The sequence below is a fragment of the Centroberyx gerrardi genome, chromosome 12, assembly GCF_048128805.1.
Source record: "Centroberyx gerrardi isolate f3 chromosome 12, fCenGer3.hap1.cur.20231027, whole genome shotgun sequence".
In the NCBI taxonomy this organism is placed as follows: domain Eukaryota; kingdom Metazoa; phylum Chordata; class Actinopteri; order Beryciformes; family Berycidae; genus Centroberyx; species Centroberyx gerrardi.
In genome coordinates this window covers 11,571,755-11,585,261 of record NC_136008.1, presented here as the reverse complement: position 1 = coordinate 11,585,261, position 13,507 = coordinate 11,571,755, and the positions used below count along the sequence as shown (strand labels likewise).

At 43.9% G+C, this 13,507-nt stretch overlaps 1 protein-coding gene across 1 annotated transcript; it reads left to right on the top strand.

Moving 5' to 3' along the window:
• The first annotated feature begins 7,066 nt into the window (after positions 1–7,066).
• LOC139918883 (uncharacterized) lies at positions 7,067–12,744 on the top strand. The gene is made up of 9 exons (XM_071908419.2): positions 7,067–7,112; positions 7,626–7,898; positions 9,510–9,630; positions 10,268–10,443; positions 10,678–10,820; positions 10,982–11,129; positions 11,460–11,641; positions 11,801–11,893; positions 12,007–12,744. The coding sequence occupies exons 1-9, from the start codon at positions 7,067–7,069 to the stop codon at positions 12,742–12,744; spliced, it is 1,920 nt and encodes a 639-aa protein (XP_071764520.2).
• Positions 12,745–13,507: the final 763 nt, after the last annotated feature.

Genomic DNA, 13,507 nt, shown 5'->3' with positions numbered 1-13,507 from the left:
CTATTTACCATTAAAATTACAGTGATTTCACAGTGCAGTCGGATCCGCCTGAGGCCTGGGACTCAGGAGCTTTATTGGACTGTTGGAGGCTGAGCAGCTTCCTGGCTCTCTGCTCTCCAAGCCTCGGATCAGAGCAGGTCCGCCTGCCAGGAGGAGCCGGAGCTTTTCCTTCAGGAAGTGAAGAGGACGCTCGGCGGATCAGGATCCTTCTCAATCTCTCTCTTCTAAAAATCTGCCATTTTATTCTTCTGACGTCCTTCGGCTGCAGGATCAGTGAAGTTCCAGGGTGTTTCCAGAGGACTCTTCTTTTGTCCCTCCTCAAGAGGACTAGGTGAGAGTTTGGGTCTTACTGAGGGGAGCATCTTCCAACGCTTCAAAACAGTTTGTGTTCCGAGATTCAAGGGTGAAAACTTGTGTTTTGGATTTGGGTTAGGTTTTGTTTCTGTGGTGACAGGACACAAATCTCCTGATAATATCATTTTTGTGCATGGTGGCATCTTATAGCTAAATCATAGCCTATCTAACAAGAGCAAATATTGTTTTGGCGACCGCATAAGCTATACAAGCAAATATCCCACATTAGAGTAAAATATCCCACATTAGAGTGCTTTTATTTTGTGAAGTTTTGGAAAATTGTAAGGGAAATGATGCTGGATGTCAAAGTATCCCTGTAGAGAGCATGCATCTTACCATCAAATCTATATTTCTATTTTACACTAAATATATTATTTTTAAGCTTTTTAAATAATAGGCCTACTGCAGTATATATATATAGGGTATATATATGCAGGGTATCATGAAAATATGACCATCCATTGGGATCAACTGTGGACTATGCTCGGGCCTGCTTTGTATTTAAATGCACAGTTACAGTGCCCTCTGCATCCTCGGTGGATTGGCTCTAACGCAGCTGTGTGATGTCGCGTTAACTAACATAAACCCCCCTCACTGACGGATGAGGAGAGGTGCCTTTTGGGGCAAGGTGGCCGGTGTTTCCCGACAAGAGTCGAGCGTCTCCGAGAGCGAGCAGAGCCCGACATATTCTGAACATCTTCCAAATGTTTAGCCCGACTCGTCAAGTGCTGCTCTTGGGGGGGCGAGGTTGAGAGGGAGGGACACGACGAGAGGGAAACAGGCAACATTCACACAGATTTTCACCTCTGCGGCCATCCCAGCATCTCCACTGGATGCTCGAGTCAATCCGGGCAATTAAGGGTAAGTGATGGGGTTATTTCTCACATGCATGCCGACGGACGGACGTGTGTCTTAGATGTGACTGGTGTGCGACGGGTTAAATTCTGCAGTTTTTTGGTAGATGCGCTTATCGGCTATCCCAGCCCGGAGGTGTGTGATCGGACTTTGGGGCTGTTAGGTGTTTTAATGACAACGACATTATTATCCCAGTCAGTGGGAAAGGTGTGAGCATCTTAGCATCCCGTTTACTGACTGAATGAACCCGGCTTCATCGGAAATAAGGCACGATCGGACATTATAGGCTCATGCTCATGTAGGCTATGTCTCAGTGTCTCGTGTAGATTGGCTCTCAAGTGGTCAAAGAATCTTATGCAGATGTAATTTGCAGCCTAATGCAATGACATGGACTACACAAGCTTAATGAAGGATGATGTGTTTTTAATATAATATTTAAGAAGCCTATCATAAACCCGTAGGCTCATACTACAAGCTGGACAATTAGTCCACATTAAACGAAAAAAATGAAAGAACCAAGCCTGTCATTATTATTATTACTATTATTATTATTATTATTATTACTAGAGTCTCATCTCATTCTCCAATAGGCTGCCTACTTCATAGGTTAGGGAAGTTTCTATTTATGTGACCAGCAAGGCTGTGAGGGAATAAAGCCAGGTTATTATTATCATATATAGGCTACTCCTACAGTAACATTGTTTATTATCATCGCCTATAGCATCCATGATGTGAGACGACACAGGCTGTGTCGCCCCCGCCTGCAGTGTGCTGCTGACAGACTGTGGCCGGAGCTGCATGAAGGCCTCAAGACAGGAGAGCAGTGTTCAGGCCATCAGCTGATCTGATTCTGTCTAATTATCTCATCTTTAGACTGAATATATTCCTCATCCTCTGTTCCCTTATTGCCTTAGTCCTTAGTGTGTTTGTCAATACTCCACATAGCTCCAGCATCCCCCCCCCCCCCCCCCTTCCCCCCACATCCACTGATTTTAATGAATCTGACAGGTGCAAGCAATATGGTGGAAACCTGTCTTATCCTTTAGTTCACTGCGGCCTGCTTAGCTTTGAAGGAAAATGGGTTATGAAATAAAAAATTCCAAGTCAACTGCTACAGGCTGCATCTTGAGTGATGACCCTTAGCCATTATCCATTTGGACTTTGTCTAGACAAGATTTTATGGTTGGTGGAGCCTCTTTTCCCTGTATCGCCTCCTTCTGCTGTGCTGATCTGCAACATGAGATGGGTCAAAGCGATGCAAAGCGTACCAGTTTGGAATCTGTGTTCATGCATCAAGGTTTGGACAGTTGATGAGACCGTAAGGAGTAGACGCTGCTTTGGGAATTTGGAGAATGCATCTTAATTCAGCAAATGGAGAACTTGTAATTTTCTGAAAGTCTGAAATCTTACATGTGTCTCCTGCTCTCCTGGTGCAGTGAACCTTTCTATTTTTTTTATTTTTTGATGCCTCATGATTTATAAATGCCTAGTGTTGTGAGAAGAGGGTATGTGCGGGTGTGTGAGTGTGTGTGCATGCGCATACGTGTGTGTGTGTGAGTATGTAGCTTACATCCAGCGTGCATCCTCGTTGTCAGGGGGACTTCACTTTAGGTACAGTCATTTCTCCTCACCACTGGGTTTATGGAAAACGAAGAAAGTGAGAATGAAGGAGAAATGATGAAGGGTAAGACACAGAGGCAGCTTTGTCGGGTCCCCACATCTGCAGTCATTGAAGGCTTTTCCGCCTCTTTAAAGCACCGGACAAAGACCTGTCTGTCCTCCCAGCAAGCAGGGAGTCTGGAGTTAGAAGGAACACAGGCACAGGCTTTGATTTCAGAGTGGGATGCACTGGCTGGGATTATATAAGATAAGGAGGAGGAGAGGATGAAAGGGACATGATAGAAAGAGAAAGAGAGAGAGAGAGATGCAAAAGGGATGCAAAAGGGAAAAAAGAGAGAGATGCCATGAGAGAGGGAAGATAGATTGGGCTTGGGAGGAGAGATCCTGGGAAGACAGAATGTGGAGGAGAGAAACTAAGTGATGATGTGGAGCTGCACAAAGAGAAAGTGAAGGAAGACAGCACAGGTGTGATTGAGAGGGTGAGGATGAGGAGGACAAGGAGACATAAACAGGGGCACGGCGGCGGTACAAACTTGCACTCGAAGATGTGAGAACGGTGACAGAAATGAGAAAATGGAAGAAAAGGCAGTGAGGGGGGAGACAGAGTGCAGATTTCAGCGGGGCAGAGTGACAGAGTGAGTGAAGCTCAGCGAAGGCAGAAAGAGGGAGAGTGAGTGAAGGATAGCAGATGGCATATTTGTCTGTGTCCGGCAGCCCATGGTTAACAGCCCCAAGGACAGCGGAGACGTGTGTGAATGAGCGTGTTTGTGTGTGTTTTCATGTGTTTGCATGTTTGTGCTCAGTGAGGCGGGCCAAATAGTGTTGTTTTTAGCCTCAAATGAGAAGATCTTTTATTAGGCTGTTTGCTTCATAGCATTGGTATTTCCTATGTTGAAATACCAGATTGGTCATGTTGACTCCATAAGGCCGTAGTGCTGTGACAAACAGATGGACATGGTTTCCTTGTCTGTTTCCTCACAGCCAAACAATTCCACGTCCCAGATCGCTGTATTAATTAAACACTGACGACTATGGGGGACAACAGTCAGTGTTTTTTGTATATAGTTATGATCTATGCATAATGCATTGGTGCCAAATGAGGGTTTAGACCATGAGGAGAAAGCAACAATTCCCGAAATAAGGATGGAGTTATTTGAGCTATGCAGATGACTGTAGCAAAGGACAGTATGGTTTTGTTGGCCAAGAGAAACTGCGCGTTGTGACGCAGCTTTGTTCCATATTTTGTTTCAGATGCAATAAAATCAGTGGGCTTTTAGGCTCTCTGCCCAGTGAGTGGTGAGAGGATGAGGCAGACATAGTGCAGAGTGTTGGCCGAGACCTTCTGCTGAACAGAAAGTGTGGTTGTCAGATTATGACACTGTGAAATGTTAATTATTCTCATTAGATGATGAGGGACAAAGGTCCTCCTGCTGAGGCCTGTGAAGACGATGTGTATTCCCATTACACACAGACATACAGACAGACAGGTGGCAGACATACAGACAGTGCACACACACACACACACACACATACACAGCAAAGACGTGCAAGGACAGTTTAATGCGTTATCGTTTCAAGCAGGGATGAGATGCGTTATGACGTCTACCAGTGTTACAATGACATTTTAATCTTGACTGCATGTTTATTAGCTGCTGCAAAGTCTGACTGTGAGCACTGCAGGTCTTTCCTCCTGGTCCCCTCCTGGGCTTTGTAAATGAAAACCACAGCAAAGTTTCTATTGCACAACTCTGTTGCCTCTGATGTCTCAGCGCAGCAGAAAGCAGTACAGATCGTCATAATCATCTCAATGTTGCAATTAATCTGGATTCTCATCAGAAACCTTCACAGGGTTCTGTGGAAATGGTGGCTGGCCCGTTTCTCTCCTACATTCTGGACTTTTGGTGTTTGAAACCCAGCCAAGTAATTACTAACATCCCCACAATTCCAATTATCCCCAGATCCATGAATTATTCCGTTTTAATTCAGGCATCTCCAGGGGCACCTAATCAATAGACAAGCCTTGACAGTGATCCAAAGTCAGGTGGCCCTGGTGAACATGCAGATACTCTAATGTGCCCTTTAAAAGGGCAGGACTTATGTAAGACATGCATGGCTGTTGGTATAGCCCCACATCTTTAAACAACACTTACTTTGAAGCATAAATCAACTCATGGCCTTGACTTTAAATTGAACTGAGACACGCTATTAAGTCATAATGACACTCTCATTGGCAACAGTTGCACCACAGGCTATTTTTTTGTGTCTAAGTCCAATAATAACCTCTAGGCAATGGGAGATAAATTGAATTTACAGGGACTGCAAGATTGTCTGCAGATAGAATCTCTTCAGGGAGGTTTTTAGATAGTGTGATTAGGTAGACTAATTTGATTCTTAGTGCAACTTAAAGTACGTACACAGGACAAGAAAGAAAGAGAAAGAAAGAAAGAAAGAGAGAGAGAAAGAGAGACAGAAAGAAAGAAATGTACTTGCTGGATACTATGGTAATATGTTGCTTGATTCCTGAGTGGATAGCCAGTATAATGTATTTGTGAATATTTAAATAGAATCCAGAAAAATTAGAGGGAAAGCTTGATGCTGACCTATGAGATCAGAGGTATAGGCAACATCTACAGAGGAACAGCAAGAAGTTCAAAAGACAGTGAGCTACATTATTCATACGATTACTATGAGGTCGAAGTATATGCAGCCATAGCATATGGATAGAAGCAATTGTGGGGGGAAAAAAATCTTTACTGCATGTTTATTAGCTGCTGCAACGTCTGACTGTGAGCACTGCAGGTGTTTCCTCCTGGTCCCCTCCTGGGCTTTGTAAATGAAAACCACAGCAAAATTTCTATGGCTGAACTCCCTTGATGTGTTGCCTCTGATGTCTCAGCGCAGCAGAAGGCAGTTCAGATCGGCATAATCATCTCAATGTTGCAATTAATCAGGATTCTCCTCAGAAACCTTTACGTGATCCTGTTCCCTCCTACATTCTGGACCTTTGTTGTTTGAATCCCAGCCAGGGAATTATTTCTTTCTTTAAGCAAGGGTCTATGTTGAGAAACCAGCCTCAAACCAAATCATTTTCCTGCTGAGAAGCTCCATTATAGACATGGATCACTTTAGCAATTGTTTCTCCTCATTGATTTCTGTATTGAACTTTATGAAGGAATTGCTCAGGAGAAATGATGCTTAAGAGATTCATGCCTATCGTGAATCTCTTTGGCAAGAGCTTGATGGTTTGGTTATTTTACAACTTAGATTCTCTACAGTGACGTTGACTCAATGAATGGGAGAGCATCTCAGAATAATATATTGACAGTTTGATGTTTATTGGCTGCTGAGAGCCTTCTATTAGCCATTGCTTATCAGGAATTCTTGATATCTTATTTAAGTTTTAGTAAGTTAGTATGTTAGTCTGTCTGTAGGATATCTCAAAAACGTATCAACGGATTTCAATGAAATTTGGTGGACAGATAGGCCTTGGGCCATGGAACAATTGATTCGATTTTGATAGTGATCTGGATCTGGGATTTCCTCCATTAGATGATTATTGTTTTTTACCCATAACTGAAACTAACGGAGATAAAGACATCATTCAAAATTTTAAGGTTAGGTTTGCAGGGACAAGAAATCAATTAACTTAAGTGATAGGAATAATGTCTTTGGGCATAACAGCACTGTGGAGTATTGTTCAGCATTGGCAGAGGTTTGCGCTCTCCGAGTGCCTTGTAGTTATATAATATTTGTTTATATAGACATAATATAACTTTTCCTCCAAGCGTCCTCAAATTAAAGCTGACTGGCTGCACCTACAGACTGACTGTATTATTTAAAGTGAAGAGAATGCAAAGCCACACAATCAAACAAGGAAACACTAAAACATGGTTTCACTGTCCAAAACTGTTTGGAGCTCAGTGTACACGCCACAGTGGCTGCATCATCATCATAGGGTGATGTCACCCAGAGATGATGTCATACACCATGTACACTGTGAATAAGCAACAGGGTCAAGCAATGTCTGTCATCTGCATGTCCTCCAGTAACCCCTCCCAAAAGAGAGAATAACAAACGGTATCGAACAGGTGAAACTGAAAAAGGAAGAAAGGAATACAGAAAGAGGAGGAGATGGATGTGGAGACAACAGAAGCATTTTTTCTCATGTGTTTCCTGCCTGACCTTAACATGAACACACATGTTCCTTCTCTATCTAGACACAAGAGAATCAGTCAAGATGATGACAGTCAGCGTGATCGCGTTCAGCTTTCTGCTCAGCACAGGTATGTTAAGAAATATTAGCAATGATGTTCCCTCTAGAAATCATTTGGAAATAGGGAAAATGTGTCTTTTGTCACTTTTGTCAATTGTTGTTAATCAACTGAAATGTTGTTTATATATTATATTGCTTGGTCAGGCAGCAATGGTGCTTTTAATGGTTTAAATGTGTTGAAAAATCCACAAGGAGGTGTAAGAGACAGCACTATAAGTACCTAAACAGTATTCATGAGAGAGAATAAAGAGATGCACTACTTCAGCCTAACTGCTGATAAGACAGTAAGTGTCACTGATTATTTTGGAAATGGAAATCACTTCTAATTCATATTTTCCTTTATATTTGCATATAGCTCTTTCTGCCCCTGTGAAAGGTAAGACTAGTCATCTTACTGCACCCGTGCGCCATATATTTCAACAGAGCAATTTGGAGCTAATCACTGATAAATAATAAATCATGAACTTTCCTTGCCCTCATATTTCTTCGCTCTCTCTTCCTCTCTCTCTCCCGTCCTCCCCAGTCAAAGAGGAGTCCAGGACTTTGTTCCACGGCGAGGACTTCCACATCTTCCTGCCCTCCCAGGGAGTGGAGGTCACGTTCCAGTCCAATGATCGACAGGCGGCTGATGTGGTCCTGATGCGGGGGGGCAACGTGGTCAGCCGCAGGGCCAAGCTCAACCGCCAACTCAGCCACCTCATCCTGGACGCTGTGGGCGAGGCGGACGAGGGCGTGTACACAGTGAAGAACCCCGAGACGCCCGATGACGTCCGACGCTTCAAAATCATCGTCCGAGGTACCGGGTGACTCTTGACTGTACGATGCACAAGGAGTATTAATATATTATACTCTTACCCAGCATGTTGCACCCTCAGATAGCAGCCTTCCCGGCTGCACTGTGCTCACTTGGCATGGAGTCTGCAGTACAGTTCTTGCACCAAGCACCAAGCGCATTGGAGCAGAAGGCTGAGCTGCATTGTTTAGTAACAGAGGCCCCCAAGAACAGGCAGATATGTTTAATAGAGAAACTTTATCTGTAGTCAACAGTTTTGGGCAGGTTACATCCGAATTGTAAAATGTTTCAAATTACCGATTACCTTTTTAAAATTTGAATCTATAATCTCCTGGAGGACTCAAATTCAGTAATCTAATCATGCTAGTTTCCCTCCTAAATCCATGATGCTGAATGGACAAGTCATTCCACATTACAGACTTTAATTTGAGTAGTTATTATCCATTAATCCAACTATAAATTGCCCTTTCGATGAAATAATATTTGCATCCAAAATATCACAATCTAAAAGCACTTTTCTATTCTGAAATATTTGTTTGTTTGTTTCTTTGTTTGTTTACTCATGCAAAGTAAAAATGTATCTGTACTTTGATTGCTATGTGTTCTTTTTTTTCCAATTAACAAATTACAGTTTCCCAGCTACAGTAATCCTTATTATGTGTAATCTGATACTCTCTGGAGATTACCATTATCAGAGGATGAGCTTCAGTTGCTGGACATAAATGGAGACGTAGCCCCGGCATCTAGATTAAGTCTCTTTTATCTGATCCGGAGTCTGAGTCAGTGTGGCCATCCTCGTCTGAGTCGATCTGTCCTTTCCCCGGCTTTAATCATGCAGTCACTCCAGTCAGCAGCCTGAAAGCCTCACAGCTACACATCCTGTTTGTCCTGGGATTGTTACAAGTTGCAACAATGTTGACTCTATACTCTGACTAGTGCTTAGTGGTCTGAAATATCCCTCAGCATATGAATGTAGTGAGATTCGACACACACACACACACACACAGAGACTAGACACACACACACACACACACACACACACACACACACACAGTCAGAGAACGAGGGAATGATTCAAAGATGCTGAGGGAGGATTGGGCTCAACTCAGCATGGATAAAGATGACTGTTGTGTAGCAATATGTGGAGGATGTGCCATATGGAGCCAGTAATGTGTAGTGAGGTGATGAGGAGGTGTGTGTGTGTGTGTGTGTGTGTGTGTGTGTATGTGTGTGTGTATCTGTGTGTGCTCACAGAGTGGAAGAGCATGCCGGAGCCGCCAGGCAGTAATTATGCAGCTCTTTAACCATCAGCCCACCCCTCCATCCTTCCCTCCCTGCTGTTTTCCTGTCTTTATCTTGTCTTTACTCTCTCTCTCTCCCTCTATTTTGGTTGTGTCCTTACCCTCTTATTCTAGCTACTCTGATATTTGTGGATCAGTGCTCCTTCATGCTCTGCAATTTGTTTCCTCCGCTCCACATCTGTCAAGCCATTTCTTTTTCTCCTTTTCCCCTTTCTCTCCTTCAGTGTAACTCTATCCCTATCCATAGTAATTAACCTTTTTGCCTCCTTTTACTCACAACAAACAATTTACCACTCTGCTTTTTGCCTTCTAGATTGCTCCAACGAGCAGAGCATTAAGTATGGAGACAACTACCACATTCAGCTGTTAGGGGTGACGGCTCCCATCACCCTGGAGTACAGGAACAGTGCTATGGAGGCCAACCTCACATCTAAGTAGGGTTGGCAAAATGACATTAATATCATATAATCTTACAAACAAATTAATCAAAACAGAAATTGTTAGTTATAATACACTTAGTATTTTATTGTCCTATGATATATTATCAGTTGTATCCCATGTGCTTTCTGTGAGGTTTTCACAGAAAGCACATGGGATACAAGTGATAAATTCTGTGAGAACATCATTTAGGATTCAGTGGTCAGGGTTATAATGCTATTGTAACCCAAGGAAATCATTAATTACACTTTCTCACCATGATGTAAGGCAAGCCAAACTTTATTTATATAGCACATTTCATACAGAAGGCATATTCAATGTGCTTCACATAAAACACCAAAAAATACATACATTGTCTAGTAAAATGACATTAAAAAGAAAGAAAGAGAGAAAGAAAGAAAGTAAGAAAGATAAACAATAGATAAGTAAGGATAATAATAAAAAATATAAATATTCTTTTATTGTACTCCAGTATAGGAACAAACCTCTATACATATGATTTACTGCATGCATATATGACTTATCAATCGCCGTCTTGGAACACAGGACGTGCAATAAGAAGATGGTTATAACAAATTCTTACAAAAGCGCTATAATTGTCCCAGATCGTTCATCCTCTCTTCCATCCTGTAGACCTGCTCTGGTGCTGCTGACCAGCACAGGACTGTCCAGGGACGGATACCAGGGCCGCATCAGCGTCAACGACCGCCACGTCACCCTGAGGGCCGTCACAGGCGCTGACATGGGAAGCTACACTGTCAGAGACGCCGAGGGCAAAATCGAAAGGAAAGTGTGTCTCAATGTCAAAGGTAAGACAGATCATATACGTTTTTTCCGCCCTGTTTTAAAGCACCAGCACATTCCATCAGGGCTTTTTTTTTTTGCTCTAGTTATTCCCCTCCTCCTGTCTGCCATAATGGCTTTTTAAAGACCCAAACCTTAATGGGCTCCAGCAGACTAATGCATTTTAGATGATCTATGGGGCTGTAAACAGAACCGTGATGTATTTATTCCCTTTCCTTCTCCTCTGTCTGCGTCTCCAGAGCACCAGAACTTTGTGAAGATGCCTTACGGCGGGACGCTGAAGATCAACCTGATCCTCAACAGCTCCTTGGTCCAGCTCCACTACAGCCCCGACTACGACTCCGACTCCCACCTGCTGATGGACAAGGGAGAACTCACCAGTGTAACTGCGGCCTCCTACTCCCTTTCAGTCTTACCACAGTTGTGACTAGTTTCACTGCATTATATATTTATGCCACTATTGTCCCATCAATGGATACTCGGTTTGCTCCTCTGATCATGGTTAGATTTTTTGATGCTAACTGTTTTCTGTGTTGATTCTAGGCCCAAAAGGAGCTGAGTCTGGAGGGGCGTCTCTCTGTGGACGATTCTGTGGTCGTTCTGGATCAGGTCAAGAGTTCAGATGCAGGCCGGTTCAGCGTTACTGACATACTGGGCTTCCCAGTGTCCAACACCTACCTGGAAGTAGAGTGTAAGAAAGGGGGATGGGGATGAGAGGAAATGGCTAGAGATACGTGCTATAGAATGGAAAATTCAGCTGAAAGACAGCAGTGTAGCTGCAATAGCTGCAAAGAGGTAGTGTTAAGAACATAGTATGGTCAAAATAATTATTCAGTAATTCCGTGATGCAGTAATGATGAAGTAAAACCCAAAAAAGAAAGAATAATTCCTTTCTTTCATTCACTGTGTTCATGCACTGGAATTTCAGCAAGTCAATTAAAGGTCAGTCGAATAATTTCTTCTCCCACTCCTGTCCTTTCTCTCCCCTCTCGCTCCTCTCTCCCTCCCTGTCTCCACCCAGCCTACAGACTTGACTCAGTGTATGTGGCGGTCATTGCCCTCGTGGGCCTGGTGGTTTTGCTGCTGCTGGTGTGCCTGCTGTCCTGCCTGGTCAAGGTGAAGAAGAGGGCCAAGAGGGACGCTGCCTTGAAGAAGATTGCAGACAACGCTGGCAAAGAGGATGAGGGAGATGCCTTCAGACAGGTCGGTGGGAAATATAAAGATATACCATTGGCAGCATGAAGATGTCGTGTATCGTGGAAATATGTCCTAAGGGAGATATGAGAGATATTGGGCCATGAGATCATGAGGCAATGTACTGTATATGTGTGTGTGTGTGTGTGTGTGTGTGTGTGCTCACAGGTGGTAAAGAACATCACCAAACTCAATGAGGATTCCAAGCATTCCCAGGCCGACAATACAGAGAAATCTCAGAGCACTGAGGTGGACATTAAAGTAAGAATGTGTGATATTTCTTACATAATGATACATGACATTTTTTTCATAATGTCTCAGTTTTTATGGCAGTATTTATTTTCCATCCTCCTGTCCTGTCTGTCTGACAACAGGGTCTGGAGGTTTCCTCTAAGGAGGTTGGAGTGGGTAACCTGGAGACCAGTGACTCGGGCGTGGGCTTTAACACTACTGCCCTCCCACTGGACACTGACACTGACGCCCCTGATCAAATCCCAGACTCTGAGGCTGTCAGCATCTCTGTTGCCGCTGAAACCAAGTCAAGCCCACCCTCTGCTGCTGAGACCAAGCCAAGCGCTCCGCCGGCTATAGAGATTCAGCCCAGCCCAGTAGCTGAGACTAAATCTAGCCCGACGCCTGAGGCCAAGAAGACCCCAGATCAGCCCGCTGACGTGCCCAAAGCAGCAGATCTTAAGCCCAGCCCGGTCCAAATCCCCGAATCCAAGCCTGGCCTTAGCCCAGTCTCTAAGCCGAGCCCTATTGATGGTCTAGATGCCAAAACACCTGAACCAAAGCCTGCCCCGAGCCCAAGCCCAGAGCCTAAGCCAGCCTCTCCTAAAACCACCACCGCAACGCCTGAAAGTAAGAAAGCCCTGACTCCCACACCTGAGCCGTCCAAGCCGACCACACCGGAGCCTGTCCCTATTGCCAATGGCACGCCTGAGCCGGAGTCCAAACCGAGCCCAGACCCCGCTGATCTGATCGGAGGCTCTGCTCCAAAGGCAGCCCCCGCTAAAACCCCCGAGGTGGAGCTGAACTCTAGTAGTCCGCTGCTAGATGCCTCTGCCAGCAAAGATGGCGCTGCGGCTGAGGATTCCACCACCACCACCTGAGAACAGTCCCTGCACGAACCCAAGGGAAGCCCCGCACATATCCTCCATCTACCACCACTGTAGACAATCGAACACCCCCTACCAAATAATGAAGAAACCACAGCTATCGGGGCGAGGACTTCGATTTAACACTTCTAATGCCCGAACATAATAGTATCTAGATAACGATATCTCACTTGTCTGTAACTAACACTTAATAACCTTTGAGACTTTTTTGATTCACAGAAACAGTTCACATAACTAAATAATACAAGTGGCTCCTTGATTGTCAAACATTTTAGTTCAACACCCCTTGCAGTGCAGCATAATTTTTAGGCTGTTATAGTTTGGGAACTTCACAGTATGACTGCCACACTGCAAATTAAATCCTTTGCAGAGTTTACAGCTGAAATGTTAACTCCAAATAAGGTCTTTTCTAATAGGTTAAGGACAGAAAGGTTTACAGCTTTTCATTTAATTGAGTACTGGACTGGCAACTTAACATGGCACCATCTACAGAACCTGCATTATGAAAAATTCCTCATTTGAACTGAAATAACCGTCGACGCCCATCTAGATGTTTGCTCTTCTATCAGCATGTGGATAAAACAGATGAAAAGCATGCAATTTTTCAACCCATCTCTCAGCCTTACATAATGAAACTGCTGGCTTCTTCAACGTACTAATGTGTGTGATGACATTCTTCTAATTGGACCACTGTGCATCATCAAACTGGGAATGAAAGCCCTTTTGACCGTACAAGGACATTCGTTTGTTGCCCTAA

Bases quoted from the DNA above. Each gene is read 5' to 3' on its own strand.
- LOC139918883 (XM_071908419.2), top strand. From the start codon at position 7,067: ATGATGACAGTCAGCGTGATCGCGTTCAGCTTTCTGCTCAGCACAG. The intron at 9,631-10,267 runs GTAGGGTTGGCA...TCCATCCTGTAG, and splicing joins GAGGCCAACCTCACATCTAA to ACCTGCTCTGGTGCTGCTGA. The intron at 11,130-11,459 runs GTAAGAAAGGGG...GTCTCCACCCAG, and splicing joins CACCTACCTGGAAGTAGAGT to CCTACAGACTTGACTCAGTG.